We start from the raw sequence: 18,498 nt of genomic DNA on the forward strand, positions 1-18,498 counted from the left end.
AAGACTTTCATTAGTTCCTGTCCATTTCAATTTAAGTCACCATTTCCTCAACCCATTTATAAGGCACAGTAAGAGGTATAAGGCAAAAAAGATAAAGCCTCCTGGCTTCAAAGAACTCAAAGTCTACCCGCAAATAGCTCCAATCAAGAGAAGAATATGCCAAGTACCAAAGAGAAAATACCACACAATGAGAATACAGAATTGTTATCTTGGCTTCGGGTTAGGGATTTATAGGATACTTAGGGAAGTCAAAAGACCTTTGTAGTTAGTTACCAAGATCTACTATATGCCAGCCATTTTATAAACAGTATTTCACTTAATATTTATGGCAACTTGAAAGGCAGCTACCACTATCCCTGCTTGACAGATCAGGGCATTGGCAATGAAAAAAGTCAGGTAATTTGCCCAAGATGACATTCCCCCTCAAATTTGGATAATTTTGTTAGAATATTTTCAAGTGTAAAATAATTTTCTCTTTCATTTATAGATGGCTCTCCAAACCAAACACAATGTTTAAAAATCCCTATTCCCTCAAAAAACAAATGATTTACAAATTGATGCTTTCATTTTAAGTTTGCACTAAACACACACTGTCAACTATTTGAGAATATTGTTCTGAAATGTAAAGTTGTTTATGAAACGGAAAAACCAACAGAATAAAACAACACTGCATTTCTTGTATTTCGATGTCATGGCTGATAACTATTAATGTACCAGTAGAGAAATGAGCAAATTAAGTATATCCTCAATTTACTCTTCTCTACCTAAAATACTGGAATTCTCCTAGCATAAAATGGAAGGCAGGAAGCCTGGTAAAATGCACACATCCTAAGGGAATATGTAGTATCATTTATTAACTAATGGGTTGGAATTAAGCAAAAAGATATTTTCTTTTTTTTTTTTTAATTTTTTTTAATGTTTATTTATTTTTGACAGGGAGAGAGACAGAGCATGAGCGGGGGAGGGGCAGAGAGAGAGACACACACACAGAATTCAAAGCAGGCTCTAGGCTCTGAGCTGTCAGCACAGAGCCCGACGCGGGGCTCGAACTCACAGACGGCGAGATCATGACCTGAGCTGACGTTGGACGCCCAACCGACTGAGCCACCCAGGGGCCCCAAGCAAAAAGATATTCTTAAAACTAGCAAAGAAAGTAAATTCAATGTCTACCTAAACTTTTGTGCACTATTAATTCTAAGCTCTCCAAAGTCAACCCTTTTTCTGTGCAGGAAGTCCAATCAACTGTGCAGAAGACAAAAAGGCATTAGGGCCAGGCCCAGTCCAGAGAGACTTAATAGCTCCATTTTTTTCATTATATACAGGTGAAAAAAGCCATAGGAGGCCAGAAGAGACAGAGACTCCCAATGGTTACACATATCCACATGCTAGAAAAGTATAAGAGGTAGAAGGTAGGCCTACAAATGAGCAAAAGGCAAACGGAATCTCAAACTTGGATAGCCTGCTTTCCCCTTAATTTGTTTAGGTGTCTTTTACCTTTCATGTTTATTTACAGGCAAAACCCGTTAGAGGCTGTCCCAATGGGAGATTTATCAGATATCAACCAGATATTAACTGGTTTGTAAGAAGGCTGCTGGGGCAGCTTTGTGGCCTACCAGGAAAGTTCTGAGGCTCCAGCAAGCATGGCATTGGCAGCTGCTTTGTTAAGGGCAGGTCACTTGTTTTTCTCTCAATTTAGCAGTAAAGGAGGATTAATGACAGTAATCCTCTACATCTACACAGTGCTTTATAATTACCATGTGCTTTCTCATCTGCTCATTTTACCCTTACAATAACCCTGTAAGGTATGAAAAGCAGAGATTATTACCCCTCTTTTACAGATGGAAGAAACAGATGGAGAGGCTGGATGACTTACTTATGACTTACACAGTCAGTGTCTGGTTGATCTGGGATTGAACTCAAGTCTCTTGATTCCTAAAAACTAGTATACTTTGCATTATATTATCCCATTATTGGCTAATGTTCTTGTTCAGTGATGAAGAAAACACAATTCAAACACTGAACTCCAGCTATAGCTGCTTACTATGTTCTGTAAATGTGCTAATTCACACCCTCGATAATTTTCCTTGGGTCGTAGAAGCAGGTGATGAGAAGTCTCAGGACTTGGGATGTGGGACAATACTCGCATGGACTTCCACTGGCTCTCATGTCTTGCAAAGAGAAGAAATGCCATGTGATGTAAGATTCAGACAACACATACCGAATTCAAAGGTGGTCCCATGGGCTGTCATACTCCATGTGCTTGATCTTCGACCTTTGGTCACCATCACAGAGAATTCATACAGTGTATTTGCTTTTAAACCAGTCACCAAATAACTTAAAGTCGTTGCATTTGCATTCTGGAAGCATATGAATGAAGAACTTTAGAATTAGGAAGTATCAATAGCTATTAGCTTTTCTCACCCACAGCAATTAGCTTTTCTCACCCACAGCAAATGTGCCAGTACCTTGTACTTGGTGTTTGCTGGGATGTTGGTTTTCCATCGGACTGTGTAGTACCGGGAATCCGTAATCTTCTGGTGTTTGGGCAGTGAGTTGTCCGCCCATGTGATCCTTATGGTGTCATGACTCAGAATGGAAGCCTGAACTCCCACAGGTGGCATCATGGGAGTGGGATCTGGCACTGGAGTGTATGGAGCATTAATAACAAATAAATCAACTTCAGAAGTGTCTGGGTAAAAAGTAATTAAAAAAGGGAAGTGGCATTTTAACATAAACAAAAATAAAAGAAAAGGAAATGCAGGGTAACATAATGGAATGAAAGATGAGGAATGGAGAAAGAGAAAGAGAATCCGGAGTTAATAGATAACCACCATTCATTAAAAAGAATATTTCCACTTGCATTCTTTCAGGAAAAATTTGCAGGAAAATCTCTAGGGAAATAATTAACTATATTCTCTACATTATCTGTATGTATATTAAAATCTGATAATCCAGTGATATTAACATAATCATACTTGAATTTTTTTAATTACTTGAAAATTCTACTACCTTTCCAAAAAGGATTGTGAGAAGATACAATCTGCTTTTAACATCAAGGGTGTAGGGGCGCCTGGGTGGCTCAGTCGGTTGAGCGTCCGACTTCGGCTCAGGTCACGATCTCGCGGTCCGTGAGTTCGAGCCCTGCGTCAGGCTCTGTGCTGAGTGCTCAGAGCCTGGAGCCTGTTTCAGATTCTGTGTCTCCCTCTCTCTCTGACCCTCCCCCGTTCATGCTCTGTCTCTCTCTGTCTCAAAAATAAATAAACGTTAAAAAAAATTTTTTAAAATCAAGGGTGTAATTTCAGAACAAGCAACACAAAGCTTATGATCTGTTTTGATATTTCAGTGAATATGGCCGAATTTTTGGGACATGGCTTATCAATGCATGTCAATGAACATGTAAGGGTCCTACTCTCAAACTTGAGTCTTGAATGCCAGCCAATGACAACTTAACCTGGCCTTGGTGTTAGGGTTATCTGATACCCACAGGGTCCAGTTGAGATCTACTGATTTCTTGGGTCTATAAGCAGTACAGCAAGATGGTATACATCCAAATAAAGCAAAAGTAACTCTCAAGGGTATTATTCTTCCTGGGGAAAAGGTAAGGTGATACCATGCAGGAACAACTGCTGTACTTTCTCCAGTAGGGTCAGAAAACAATGCATCTAATGAATCCAAATCAGTTATGGGAAATGACATAGTTATGGATCCAAGTGACAGCCTTTATGAACTTTAGAAGTAAGAGTTCTTATTTGATGAAAAGTCTATACTCATGTATGTCCTGTGCCATATGCAACAGACACCTTCTCTAAGCTCAATGTCAAAATAGAGGCTAGAATGTGCGCAAAGGCAACAAGGACCACAAACCCGGGGTGATACAGCAGGATACATTGGGCTTTATCAACTCTTGGTCAGGTTTTCTAAGTATACACAGATTGATTTATTTTAAGTTAAGGTTTTAAAATGGGTTTCCCACATGGTTATGGAAATTAGCCCTTCCTGTAACTCAAAATCTGAAATGGCATGGACCTTGTTTATGAATAACTGCCAAACTAATGTAATAGTCTCCATTTGTGTATTCCTACAAAATGAGTACTAAAAATAACAGGAATAGCACACATTCTAGTCAAGGGCTTTGTTCAAAAATTAGGACACAAACCAATTAGTTACAGAAGATGCACCTTCAGATGCAAAAATCGTTAGACTTCTTTGAGAAATTTTTTTTATTTGTAATAACTCTTGGAAAAGATAATGATGTTACATGACTTAGGAACATTTTCTTGTATATTTATAGCCAGAAGACTATTATTAAGTCACATAAGAGAAGATAATTTCAAAAAAATTTTTCTATTATAAGCTAATTTTAAAAAGTAGCAAACCACTTATTTAAATATTCTCTTTTTCATCTTACATTTTTTCCCCTTTCTGGAAAAAGAACTTATAAATTGCAAGCACACAGGAGAAGACAGGACAGAACTACCAAACAGGCAGTAAGGATGTTGGTCTTGTCAAGTAAAAGCATTAAAGAACAAAAGGGACAGAGATTATCTTTTTAAAAAGAATAATGTCAAATTTGCACTATTATACAAAGTATCCAAAAAATGTAGCAGGAAATAGAGATTCACAGTTCTGGAAAACAAATGGAAAAGAGCATTTCTGAAAATGATAAATTCTTGGGTTTTCAGTATTCCTTAGAAAAACTTACAAGTCTTACATATTTATTTCAATAAGCTTTCTCATACAGCTCTAAATTAGAGATTTTATTTACCTACAGAAATTTTATATGTGTATTCCTTTGTTACAAAAAAAATGAATATTTTGGTCTCTTTTGTAATAAACGTACAGTCAATCAAATGGATAGTACGATGGACTTTATACTCTTTATATAAACAAAGTTTATGAAAAGCAAATAGAAAAGTACTTTCCCAATCAACTCAGGCAACTAGTAAAGAAAACGCTGGGTTCACTGATCATACACATTTACTGCGACATTCAGTAACCTATATAATTCCTCCAGAGTCATAGAGATCCTTTCTTTTTTTTCACTCCTTTTAGTTGTAACTCACATGACCAAAAGATGAAAATCACTTTTAATTCTCTCACAACTATGCTTTCTAGAGGCCAACATAATAAAAACATCTGCTGCATATCTACATAGAATTATTTGCATAACAGGACTGTTAATATTTTCTAAAAAGAGAAAACCAGAAATTAACAAATTTCCCTGCTGAAAGCCCATTTTCCTATATGAAGTCTATAGTGGCATATACTTTCCGTTCCACTGATACCTATGGGGCAGACCTCGTGCCAACATTCCACATAAGCTGCTGGAAAAAATGCTGAAGACTGGAGATGGTCAGGATGGCTTACCTGTGTGAGGTCTGGTCACGGCGCTCTCGTACAGGGGGATGCCTTCACCCACGTTGTTAAAGGCTTTCAGGGTTATCACGTAGTGAGAGCTGGGATCTGAAGGAAAGAGACAAGTGAAAACACTTAGAAAAAAATTCTCACTCCAGAATTTTAAAAATCCAAGGGTGACTATTCATGATTTTAAATGCAGAGGAAGTTAGGAAAGATTTTGAGAATTTCATGTGGGGATTCTTCTGGGGTGTGAGGAAATGGAGATGGCATTGTCCACAGCCCAGAAAAGTTGGCTGGGATCAACTATCTGGAGTTAGTTCCAGGAGTGAGGGTGGCTGTACCTGAATCCTCTCTTGGCCTCAACTAACCAATGGTTTGATGTTACTGTACAGTGAGGGGCTCAGATGAGAATGAGTAAATAGGAATTTTATGTGTTGTAAGCCCATAGATGGAGGTTAGAATTAAACCCCTTTTATTCTCAGAAAGCGTGACAGCGAATGGAACAGCCAAGCAAGTGGAGAAGTAGCAGAACTGTTAACTCAGCAAGTGGGGGACCTCCAAATCCGGGAACTGCCAACCCCCATCTGGCCCTCAGGTAGACTTCTTGGTTGGATAAGGTATGGTCCCAAATTTCAACTGGCCTGGAGGTGATGTTGCAGGAAATGAAGCTGGAAAGAAATGCTCCCTCCAGTGATCATGTAAAACGCTACTAGTGACACTTGGTGGAAAAGGGGCATAAAATGGTTGGAGCAGAATTCGTTCTCCTGTTGGCAAATCAGGAAGGCTCTACTTCTCACATTCCTGATCTGGGCAAGGTTTAGTATTCATACTTTGAAGTCCAGTTCCAGAAATGGGACTTGGGCTCCACTGAAGTATGGCAGGGTAAGGAGCTGACCCATACCACTTATTTCTGGTGAAGCTGGGCAGTTTTCCGAGAGGCCACGCCTCAAGTGGCCTGCATTACTTCAAAAGCTTAAAAGAGCTGGTCTGCTTGGTGGCCCACTCTCTAGTTATCAGTGGGAAATGTACAAAGGCACCTGGTTTTCCAATGTCAGAAAAAAGTGATGATAAATAGAATCAACAAGACTTAGTGCTTGACAGGTGAGGAAAAAGGAAAAGGTGCTGATTTGGGCAACATGATAGATGGTGATGTCACTCACTAGGATCAGAGACAGAGGCACAGCAACCATGTACGCATTTTCAAGGCTTGATTCTAGGCCCCCTTCAATTCCCACTCTTCATTTTTTTCCTATTGTGTTTAGTTTGGATGAGCACACATGTGCCATCAAATGCAAATACGTATCTCCAGTCTAGACCTTTCTTCTGAGCACCGGACCTCTATGTTCAACTGTCTATTTGGCATGCCCCACTTGGCATCTCCCTCTCTGTCCCCACTTCAGATCTGCTCCAGTGTTCTCTAGTTTGTAAATGGCACTATGTATCCTGCTGCTCAAGTCAGAAACTTGGGAATCATAAGATCTCCCTCTCCCTCCTCCCCTTTATGCAAATGATCAAGTCTTGTTGATTCCACCTTCTTGCCTCTCACCACTCTGCCTTGTTCTCAGTGTTCTATGCTCTTTACCGCTATCTTTCAGTTCACTGAGCACCGTGAGCTTAGTGGACCTTAACATGTGCAGCTGTTCCTTGTGCTGTGATACAGTCACCCTTCTTTGCCTGGACGGTGCCTATTCCTTTAAGAGGGCTCATCCCAGACTGGACTAGCCTCTCTGGTTATAGGCTATACCACCTCCTATCTCTTCCTCAGCACTCTAAACAATTTCAATCATCTCAAAATAGTATTATTTCTAATAATTAGAATCATGTCTGTTTGAAAGTCTGGGATATTGTAGGTGTTCATGAAATATTAACTGACTGAAAGATCTTCAGAAGACACTAACTTTAATTTGGGTTAAATTATGATAGAATATGGGATATATCCCGGTGCAGATACCCAGTTAGCAGAAGTTTACATCAACTGGAACCTCAGGAGAGAGCTGTTTTTTGATTAATGAATTCCTAATGTACTTTTTCCACTTCTGACTTTCTTCTTTTGTTTAACATTACATGCATTTTTGATCTGTGTTGACAAACAGCTCAAGCTTACTTCACTTTATGCCAAATTAAACGTTTTTGCTACTTTTCAATGTCCACTCTCTTTTCTAATAAAGTCTGTTTATTCTTCAGCACATGCACTGCTCCTTCTCATCTCGTTTTCAAACATAATCATAACTCAGTCTTTCAAGTACAGGCTAAGCCTCTTCCTTGACTGCTCCACTGTTACCTTAACTAGCTCTCGGTTCTCTGAACATACTTCACATCAACTCATTTCATTGTTTCTTGTGTTTTCCTATTAGACTGAAAGCACCTGAAGGTCAAGGACCATGTGTACTGCAGAGAATCTTCATTTGAGTAGTTGCATAAAGGAAAGACCACAGAGACACTTTTATCCTACCAGCAAAGCTTTTCGTTTGTTCTCCTACAATTGCCTTATAAGACTGTTTCACATGGGGAATACTTCCTAGGTTAGCTGTGCTGTTTCTTCTTAAAGGAAAAAGACAAATAATGTTCCTGAATAAAGCATTAAATTGCTGTTTATTCTCTACCAGAAAAAATGAAGGTAATTCATTTGTTAGGCACATAAAGTCATTCTTAGGAAAGATATTTACAAAGAAATGATTTGAATAAAAAAGTTGGTCAGAGCAGACTCTGAATTTCAAGAGAAGTCTTTCAAAGAAAGATCTCTATAATTATAGCCTAATTTGGAAAAGTAATTATAGCTACCAAAATCAGTTCATTTTCTATTATAAAGTATTACTATTTCTCAAAAAATTTTTGGCTTTGTAAATCAACTTTCAGGTGTAATTAGCATACAATAAGATGTACCCACTTAAATATACAGTTTGACTTTTGACAAATATATATACCTGCCTGTGTGATCACTACCACAATCCAGACAGAATATTTTCAACACTGCAAATAGTTCTTTTGTGTCCCCTGCGGTCAATTCCCATCACCCCTGTCTCCTCTGGCAACTACCGATACTGCTTTGTCACCGTAGATAAATGATGCCAACTCTATAATTTCATAGAAAAGTAGTAACACAGTGTTTGTGTTTGGCTTCTTTTGCTCAGCATAATGTTATGAGATTCGTTATGTTGCTGTGTCTATCCACAGCCTATCCCTTTCAATTGCTGAGTACTCCATTGCACAGATACAATTTACCATTTACCTGTTTACTCCTTTTAGATTTGTGTAAATATGTATTTACTTTGTGTAAATATGTATTTTTATTCCTCTTGGCTAAGTATCTATGAGTGGGAATGCTGGGTTGTGTGGCCAGCTTTTAAAGAAACCTCTCAACTGTTTCAAGTGGTTGTAACCTCAGATGTTCCCACGACAAGTATAAGAGTTCCAGTTTGGCTGAACTTTGCTGATATATAATCAGACTATTAATTTTTAGCAATTGTAGAGAATGTGAGTGGTATTTTGTTGTGATTATATTTGCATTTCTCTGATGATTAGTGATGCTGAGAGTCTTTTCATGTGCTGACTGTCCACTCACATACCTTCTTTGGTATATTGCCCATCAAAATCTTTTGCCTATTCTTTTATTAAGTTGTAAGAGTTTTTATGTTTTCTGGACTCAAATTCTTTGTTAGATATTTGAATGAGGAGTATTTTTCCCTAGTCTGTGGCTTATCTTCTCATTTTATTGGTGTGTTTTCAAAAGATGAAATTTTAAATTTCGATGAAGTACAATAGATTAATTTTTTAATTTTGTAACTTATGCTTTTTTATATCTTGAGAGATCCTTACCTACCTCGAAGTCATGAAGGTTTTTCCCTGTCTTTTTCTGGGAGTCTTATAGTTTTAGCTCTTGCATTTAGATCTGTTTTTGTGTATGGTGTGAGATAAAGGCCAAGGAAAGTTCCTTTTCTTTATCATACAGATATCTAATTACTCCCATACCTTTTGTTGAAAAGACTACCCTCTCCTTACTAAATTATGGCAGCGTGTTTGTAAAAAAAAAGAAAAAAAAATCAATTAACTCTATCAATCAAAAAATCATTTCACTCTATCAACCTATGTATCTATTTCTGGATTCCATTCTGTTCTATTGATCTATAACACCGACCTTTGTACCAATACCACCACAATGTCTTGATTACTGTAGCTTTATAATACGTACTGAAATCAGGCAGTGTGGGTCCTCAGAAAACACTTGAATAAATGTTGAAAAGACCACACTACCTGATTCTTCATTTTAAAAAATGTTTGGCTATTCTAGTTCCTTTGATTTTTAGAATTAAGTTTATCAATTTCTACTAAAAACCTGCCAGGATTTTACTTGGAGTAGTACTGGGGAGAACTGTCATTTTAATAAAATCATTTTCTTTTAATAGTATTATCCAATTTATAAACATGGTACCTCTATTTATTTAAGTCATCTTTAATTTCTCTCAGTAATAGTTTTCTAATTTCCAGTACAGACCTTCTACATATTTTTAAAGTTTATCACTAAGTATTTCATATTTTTTGATGCTATGTTAGTATTGTTATTTTAATTCCAACTTCTGTTTATTGTGAGTACACGGGAACACAACTATTTTCGTATATCAACTCTGTCTCTTGTGACTTTGTTAAGCTCACTTAGAGTTTTTACAGATTCCTCAGGATTTTCTACCTTGATAACAGGAAGTATGTACAGTGCAGATACTGGTTTCTAAATATCATTTTCCAAAAAAGAAATCAGTGTTCCTTGGAGAAATGACTGATTCAAGGGCTAAGGGCAGGCAAAATATCTTACTGTGTCACAAGGAAGAAAGTACCCACAGAAAACTGGAAGATGTCAAATAAAGGAAGTGGCTATAAAGAGACTCCCACTGGCCATTCTTTCACTAAGGAAGAAAAGGAAAGCGCTTCTATCAAAGAATGCTGATGAATGTAGGAGAAGTAAGAGAATTAGAACTTCACTTGGGAAACACCACCACAGAACCTGTTAGGAAAACGCTAAAACAAGTGAGTGAACGTTTGACGACAAACAAGATATTTACAAAGACTCAAGGTATCTCCCCAACAAGGTATTTATTAATTACGAAGGAAAAAACCAGTAACTTTATGTTGGAGAAATGTGGCAGATACCCTCTGAACCAAGTGATTGATTAACATCACCTAGTAACAGCCTTTCGTGTGCCTCCTGTTGTGATGCACTGACAAGAACACAACGTATGGATGCCATTTCTTCCAAAAATGGGTAAGCTGACTGTAGTGAGGAAACATGAGACAAGTCTGAACTGAGAGACGTTCTACAAAATATAAATGGTCTATACTTATAAAAAATGTCACAGTAATAAAATATAAGAAAAAAAAACAAGGCACTACTCTATGTCAGAGAAAACTAATGAGACATAACTAAATGCAATAAGTGACCCTGGACCAGAAAACAATGTTTTTCTTTTATTATAAAGGACTTTAATGAGATAACTCGTAAAATATAAATAAAGTCTATAGATATTGTCTCAGTGTTAACTTGCTGACTTTGATAAATGTACTATGGTTATATTAGAAAATGCTCTCAAGTTTTAGGAAACTCACATAAAAGTGTCAGAGGGTAGAGGGCATCACATGTATAACTTACTCTCAAATGTTTCAGAGAAAAAAATATGTATGTATAGGAAGATAGAGAATGATAAAGCACATATGGTAAAATGTTAACCTTTGGGGTCTCTTGGTGAAGGATATATAGGAATTCTTTGTAGTTTTTAAAAGTTTTCTGTAAAAATAAAGTTATTATACAATAAAAAGTTAAGGGGCACCTGGGTGGCTCAGTTGGTAGTGCATCCAATACTCTTGACTTCAGCTCAGGTCATGATCCCAAGATCGTGGGATCAAGCCCCGTGTCAGGCTCTGTGCTGAACATGGAGCCTGCTTAAGATTCTCCCTCTCTCTGTCTGTCTGTCTCTCTCTCTCTCTCTCTCTCTCTCTCTCTTTCCCTCTGGCCCTCTCTCCCATCTCTCTGTCTCTAAAATAAAAAATTTTTAAATTTTCTTAAAAAGTTAAAAAGAAGAAATTCCATGTGCATTTACTTCCTCTACTCAGCATACATACCCAGATTTTCGATGGTGTAATATCGTTGCTTATAGTCCACTTTGATGGTCTGGGCATGAGGGCTGCCAATGCCATAACCAATGGCATAACCTCTGACCACAATGTTCTGATTCTCTGGAGGAGTCCAGCTTACTACAATGCTAGTGACAAGTGGTCGGACGTGAAGAGAACTAGGCACTTCAGGAACACGAGTTTCTGGGTAGGAAAGTAGAAAAACAGGACTTAGAATATTTCACCATCCTTGGGCCATGGTGTTTAGCCTCCTGTCAAATTATTTGGGGCTAAGATTTTTCCATTACACCCAAGAATTCACAGAGAATCTGTATATATAGTGAAGTATGGCCTGTGGTTTTATCACATTCTAAGAAGAAAACAAAACCCAAACAGCCTGAAATACAAGACAATGAAATATTAATTTGGAAAGGAAGGCAAAGGAATCTAAGAACCTCTGCCCAATGGGGAAAAACAAATAAACTGCCTTTCAATAACTACTCATTCCTCTTGGTCCCACATCTGAGTCCCAGACTCAACTAGGTGGAATGAGAAAGGCATAATACCAACTAATTAGAAGCCTGTTGTCAACAGGTGATCAAGTATCACATTACAGCAACCGTATCAATTATTTACTCCCCTAAGTGATGTAAGTCAGAAAACAGGAAACCTTAGAACTACATATTGATTTAAATGGTGGGAGACTAAGAGGCTTAAAAAAGGTAGCAATTTATAGTATCTTTCAAATCCATCACTTCAAGGCATAACTTGCTATCTCAATGTAAAAAGTGGTAAGCCAAGAATGAGAATAAGGACCGGGGTCTTTTGTCTCCTAAGTGCAGTACCAGTGTCCGATAAAGACAGACACAGACACACAGACACACACACACACCCACACCCACACACACCCTATATGGAGGTACTCACGGAACACAGGTGAGAAAAAGGGCAAGGTGTGCAGGACTAAGAGAAAAGGGGAACTGTAGCTGAAAAAGGAGGGATTGATGTGGCTCAGTGTTAAATTTTAGATTATCCATCTACTCAATGGCCTTGATAAAAAAAACTAGACTTAAAGCACCTGTACATTTTTATTTGTTCTGGGTCTGCTTAAAGGGACAGATCTCTAAAAGCCACTGGGGGGAAAAAAGCATTCTAGGAGACTTGCTGCATTACAGTAAGGACAGCAGTGTAATATATTAAAGTTCACAGATTTAAGCCACATACACCACCAAATCTGTGGCTTTCCAGTTTAAATAATTTAACTACAGTTAGTTAGTACCTAGCTTCTGCCAACCCTGTTGATTGTTGTTCTTACCATCTAAATCACTTTCAAAAGTTTCAGCAGACAGCCAGTCAGTAGCCGGGCCTGTGCCATTGATGGTTAGAGCAGCCACTCTGAAATTATATTCAGTTCCCCGATCAAGACCTGAGACCCAAACGAGGAGGAAAAAAAAAAAAGAAGACAAGTTGAAACAGATTTGGAAAACAGAAGATTAACAATTTGTCATTAAGCACGTATCCCATCCACGAACTCCATACACAGCTACTATCTTGATAAAGTTTCAGTTAAAGTTAACATAGCACAAGCAATACATCAACACAGCTCAGAGGAGCTCCCCCACATCTCCAGGAGAGGCTGAAGCCCACACAATCAGGAGGAAAACCAATGAGTAAAGGTCCTAAGAGATTACAGACCTTTTTTTTTTTTTTAAAGAGTCTGAAGGCCCCTCAGAGATCATTTAATGTAATCTCTTCACTTTGTTACTAAGGTCAAAAAGAGGTCGAAGATAATGAAAGAACCCTAACAGAGAAACAAAGTCAGTTGGTCTCAGAGATACCCAAGACCAGAAAATAACTCAAAGATGTAATTCCTGCTGGGTTACCTCAACCTCTGTTCTCTGAGTCATCCCCATAACAAGAGTAGAACAATTTTAAACACCAAATATGGCCTGGAAATCTTTTTCCAACAGCCTACCTGCCCATAAACTGAGGAATAAGCCCTTTCTATTATGCCATTTTTCATAATGACTATCAGTAATAAACCTGCCTATGTACTGAAGGCAACAAAAACCCACATGTAAAAGTCTACCCTACAAAATAGGGCAACAGCCAGTAATATGGTCAGCTATTCATATTATTTACGCATCCATTTTTTTCTTCTGTTAAAATAGATAACATAAAATTTACCATCTTAACGATTTTTCAGTGTACAGCTCACATGTATACATCTTTTGAGCACTTAAATTCTAAATATAGCCTTAGATCTCATAAGGTTGTGAGAAATGATCCTACCTCCCCATATTGAAATATTAGGTTCTTTGGCCAGCAGCATAGTACAGAAGCTTAAGAGAGAACCTGAGAGGGAGGACACGGCCAGGATGCAGTGTGGCTCAAAACAATCCTGTCACACGTGAGAGATGGGTGGGAGGTTCTGTTCTCAGCAGGCCCACCCTGAAGCTGGTTGCCCACAGGAGAAGCAACAAGCAAGGCAGGAGGAGGAGTCAAATGACTGGGCCCAAGTCAGTTCAACCTGTCACCTCCCTGCATACACTGAACCCAAAAGTGCTAGAGAGGGTTCTGCATGTGTTTATAACTGTTAATAGACAAATAATACGGACTACTGGCAAACATGGCTCAACTGAGGTCCTAAAAGAATTCAACCAATCAGATTATCATTCCCTCCCCGTAGGTGAAAGTCAGAATGTAAGAGAGCACGTAAGCAAGTGACAGTGCACACACCCATGTGAGCAGGAGACATGAGTGTAAAGAGGCTGAGTCCCTCTCCCCATAAGTAACCTACATAATGCAGATGAAAACTAAGGCCCACACTTAATGTTTACAAAGACATGGCAGAACGTGTTAAGTGCTGTAAGTGGCATAAAACGAAGAAACAACAATTCCTTCTGGTTACCACTTAGTCATATTTGTGGTTCGGTACAGGATCCTGGTAATCCACATTGCTAATACTCATCAAGCTTCAAGTTAATGCGCCAGGAGAGCAAAGATGTCCATTTTTGCCCCCCATTGTGTACCTAGTGCCAGCACATATGAACAAAAGTTCGGTATAGTCCATTAAACAAATGAATCCATATATGATTTTAAAATCCAAGGATTTTCTCGATAAAGAAAAAGCTGTTTTGGGGGCACCTGGGTGGCTTGGTTGTTTAAGCGACCGACTTCGGCTCAGGTAATGATCTCAGTTTGTGAGTTCGAGCCCCGCATCGGGCCCTGTGCTGACAGCTCAGAGCCTGGAGCCTGCTTTGGATTCTGTGTCTCCCTCTCTCTCTGCCCCTCCGCTGCTCACGCTCTGTGTCTCTCTGTCTCTCAGTAATAAATAAATGTTAAAAAAAAAATTATTAAAAAAAAAGAAAGAAAAAGCTGTTTTTAACATGAAGGTGATTACTTGGCTTACATGTCAAATGTTTCATTGAGAAAATGAATAGTCTCCTCATGGTCCAGGACTACACTCTGTTTTTATCCTAGTAACAGGAACAGTACCTGGTACACAGTAAGTATCTACTACTAAATATTCAAAATAAAGGCCTTACAGATGGGAAATGTTATCTGTATTTGGTATAAAATCAGAAACGTTTTTTTTCTCATTTTTTTAAACGTTTATTTTTGAGAGAGACAGAGACAGAGCACGAGAAGGGGAGGGACAGAGAGAGGGAGAGACACAGAAGCTGAAGCAAGCTGCAGGCTCCGAGTTGTCAGCACAGAGCCTGACATGGGGCGTGAACCTGTGAACTGCAGGATCATGACCTGAGCTGAAGTCGGACGCTTCAGCTCCGACTGAGCCACCCAGGCGCCCCCAGAAACTGATTTTTAAGAACATAGAAGATGCTCCTCTGTGAGATGTCTCAGCAACACTACTTCAACTGTGTTTACACGCTGAAGCTTAGAGCTGTGGGGTTCCCGTGAATAAATTAAAAGACTGAAAGCTACCCTAAGAGACAAACATTCACCTATTTTGAAAGAAGTCAATCCCATCTGTGAGCTGAGGAGTAAAGAGAAAAGCGTGCTGGATTACCAGAGCAAAGTTTCCACTACAGAGACTCAATTAATTGTTAGAGATTCCTACCATTACACTTCCTGACCCCAGATCTTGGTTCTGCCAAGAACGTGACCCCTTGGGCACAGCAAAGAGGTTGATGTCATGCTTCTCTCCCCAGGAGGGAAGCAATGTAAGGGAAATTGAGAGCTCCCCAAGGGAGATGAAACTAATTCTCAGGGCTTAAATAATGGTGACAATATCTCCAATTCTTGTAGTTCTCTTCTACCAGCTCTGCTGGGAAGCCCCAAAATGGCTTCTTAGGGGCATCTATCTCTGTTCCTTGTAAGCATAGTCCCAATATCCAAAGAGCAAAAAGCACTTCATGTTTCTTCTCATGCTTCTCCTGCAAAGCCAGCTGGTCCTTGCCGAGCCCACTCTACTCCCCTACCTGAGGAAAGAAGTGGGGGGGGGGGGCGGCATTCTGTCATCTGTAGAGGGAATCCATATTAGAGACGCAAGAGGGTCCATTTTTACCAACTATGCCACCTGCTCTGCTGCACAAAAAGGGAAAACTGCCCAAAAGGAGCTATCCCTGACAGAACTTTCTAAAACTTATCATGTAGCAAGTAGTAGAATGATTGCTACACTGCTATAGCTATTCACAAACGTTGCTTCAGGCCACATATACATGAGTGGTGTCCGTGTTATGTAGACCTCTGCTGACAGCTAGACAGCTTTGTTTTACCTTCTTTTGAGATTACAAAAAAATTAAGACTTAGGATGGTTCGACTTACTATTTTTTGACTTTGTAATGATATAAAAGTGATACACATCCAGTAGAAACTGTACTTTGAATTCTGAATTGTGATCTTTTCCCAGGCTGGTGATATGAAGCACAGTCTTCTCTTGTGATGCTGGGTGGGGCCAGTGGCAGCACCCAGTCAACCTTGTATCACGAAGGTAAACAACTGATACACTTACAAAATTCTGTTTTTCACTCTCAGTACAGTATTCAATAAAGCACATGAGATATCCAACAATTTGTTATAGAATGGTTTTTGCGTCAGGTGGTTTGGCCCAACTGTAGGCTGATGTAAGTGTTCCGGGCATGCTTAGGGTAGGCTAGGCTAAGCTATGAGGTTTGCTAGGTTAGGTGTATTAAATGCATTTTCGAGTTAGGATATTTTCAAATTTTGATGGGTTTATTGGGACATAACCCCACTGTAAGTCAAGGAAGATCTATATCTATATATTCAAAAAAGAAAATGTGCAGACTACAGAAAACCCCAAGTGAAGAAATGAAACTCGAACACAATCTCAAGACTCAGATAACAGAACACTTAATACTATTTTCCTTAACTTGATTATCAGGTCAGAAGTAGACTGAATTAATTCTCTTGCACTGTTTTCACATTAAGTCACCAGCTCAGAGTTGTCATTAGACTAACATAATTCAACTCCTGAGAAAGACGCTGTCTCCTAACTTCTGCCCACGTGCGGGGCAGCTTACCTTCAATCAGCTGAGAGAGCTGTGTCCCAGGTACCAAGGTCTCAGTGACGTCACTCTTTCGGGAGGCTTTTCGGTAGCGAATCTTGTAGCCAGTAATCTGACCATTCTGTGTGGCTGGAGGAGGTGGCTGCCAGTGAATCACAATACTCTGGGGAAGACAAGAATATTGGGAAAAGACCAAATCTATCAAAAGCTTGGTCCTGTTTTGTATATTATTATCCTGAATTCACTGACATTTTAAAGGCAGCAGGGTGCTCAGAGTTTTGCTTAAGGATCACTCAAAATTACTTTTCAATTTTAAAATCTTTAATGATCGAGTGGGAGATTCCAGTTGCAGGTAGTATGTTCTGGGCCCTTATACATTAGGCAAAAGTCTCAGAAAAGTTTTCATAAGGAAAATATAAGGTCAGAGGCACATGGATTAGAAAGTAAACTATGGTTTAGGTGTAAGGTGCTCTCTTCTATCTCCACTGTGGAACAGCTGAAGTTGGGCAATTTCTGCCAAAAACTCTTCAAGAGGGGAATTGTTAATAGTGGTTTTTGATGAAAGGAAAAGGGGTCCTATGGTACTTTTTGAAAGGACTGAGTGTCTCAGGTGTCAGTGAGCCCAGAAGGGGCTCTGGGTCTTTGAGAGGCACACGTGGTCTTCAGTGAACAGGGACTTGACTATGAGGGAGTCTGAGCACATGCAACGCTCTGACAGATGTCCACCTTCGGCTTTGCACTGGGCTCAACGCATGGAACTGAGGGGTTATGGTATCATAAACTTACTTCTTTCTACCTTATCTGAACTGCTGAGATTTATAATGTCATGATTTGCATAACTGCAATACATCTGCAGAAAGACTATAGTAATTTTGGCATGAGAGAAAGGCAGTAAAGTTAAACAGAAAATCCTGGAGTCAGTTTCCGAATTCAGCTTTACTGGCAGGTGGAATATCTATGACACCTTATTTCTCTGCTTGATTACAAGTCTTTTGACACAGACTCTCCCTGTCTATAAGCCCTCCTGAGACTTAATAGTATGCTAGTAAAAATGAATAGCAACATAAAGTTTACCTTTGAATTTCTTACTTCTAAGGACAGATTCTGAGGAGCAGCACTGGGAACTGGACAGGCAGAAAAAGAAAAAAAAAATTTTTTTTTTTTTACCCATCATGTGATATTCCTGGCCAGACTTTATACAAATGTGCATCTCAAACACTGATTATACAACTTGCGGGTCTAAACCTAGCTGCCAATGCCCTCATGTTGATAGAAGTATGTGGATAAGGTGTGGCCATTTTGACTGACTTAAAAAAAAGGGGCACATTCATATAAAGTCCCCCATATCCAAGTTAGGTTGCACCTTTGGGGAGTCATTTCAAGGAAATGACATTGACTTTAAACTTTTTTAGACCCCATATATACATTCTGAACCTTCAACATATCATTCTGAATATTCTTGGTGATAGCATATCTTTACCTAGGGGAAGAGCTACAAATTTTCTGGAAACAAGTCTAACGAATATGGCGAGTAAATGTACTGGGTAATGTT

The 18,498-nt window shown here is 39.0% G+C and overlaps 1 protein-coding gene across 7 annotated transcripts in view; it reads right to left on the bottom strand.

Annotated features, from left to right (window-relative positions):
- NEO1 (neogenin 1) overlaps positions 1–18,498 on the bottom strand; it is a 234,108-nt gene that overhangs the window by 27,556 nt on the left and 188,054 nt on the right. For 5 of the 7 annotated variants that reach the window (XM_042941469.1, XM_042941466.1, XM_042941471.1 and 2 more), the window contains 7 exons: positions 18,021–18,070; positions 16,962–17,109; positions 12,773–12,883; positions 11,467–11,661; positions 5,368–5,463; positions 2,466–2,689; positions 2,219–2,357 (listed from right to left, as the gene is read on the bottom strand). In XM_042941469.1, coding sequence (XP_042797403.1) covers positions 2,219–2,357; positions 2,466–2,689; positions 5,368–5,463; positions 11,467–11,661; positions 12,773–12,883; positions 16,962–17,109; positions 18,021–18,070 — 963 coding nt within the window. The remainder of the gene's footprint in view (positions 1–2,218; positions 2,358–2,465; positions 2,690–5,367; positions 5,464–11,466; positions 11,662–12,772; positions 12,884–16,961; positions 17,110–18,020; positions 18,071–18,498) is intronic. The other 2 variants (XM_042941468.1, XM_042941470.1) reach the window with 1 other exon arrangement.

This window comes from Panthera leo, chromosome B3 (genome assembly GCF_018350215.1).
Source record: "Panthera leo isolate Ple1 chromosome B3, P.leo_Ple1_pat1.1, whole genome shotgun sequence".
In the NCBI taxonomy this organism is placed as follows: domain Eukaryota; kingdom Metazoa; phylum Chordata; class Mammalia; order Carnivora; family Felidae; genus Panthera; species Panthera leo.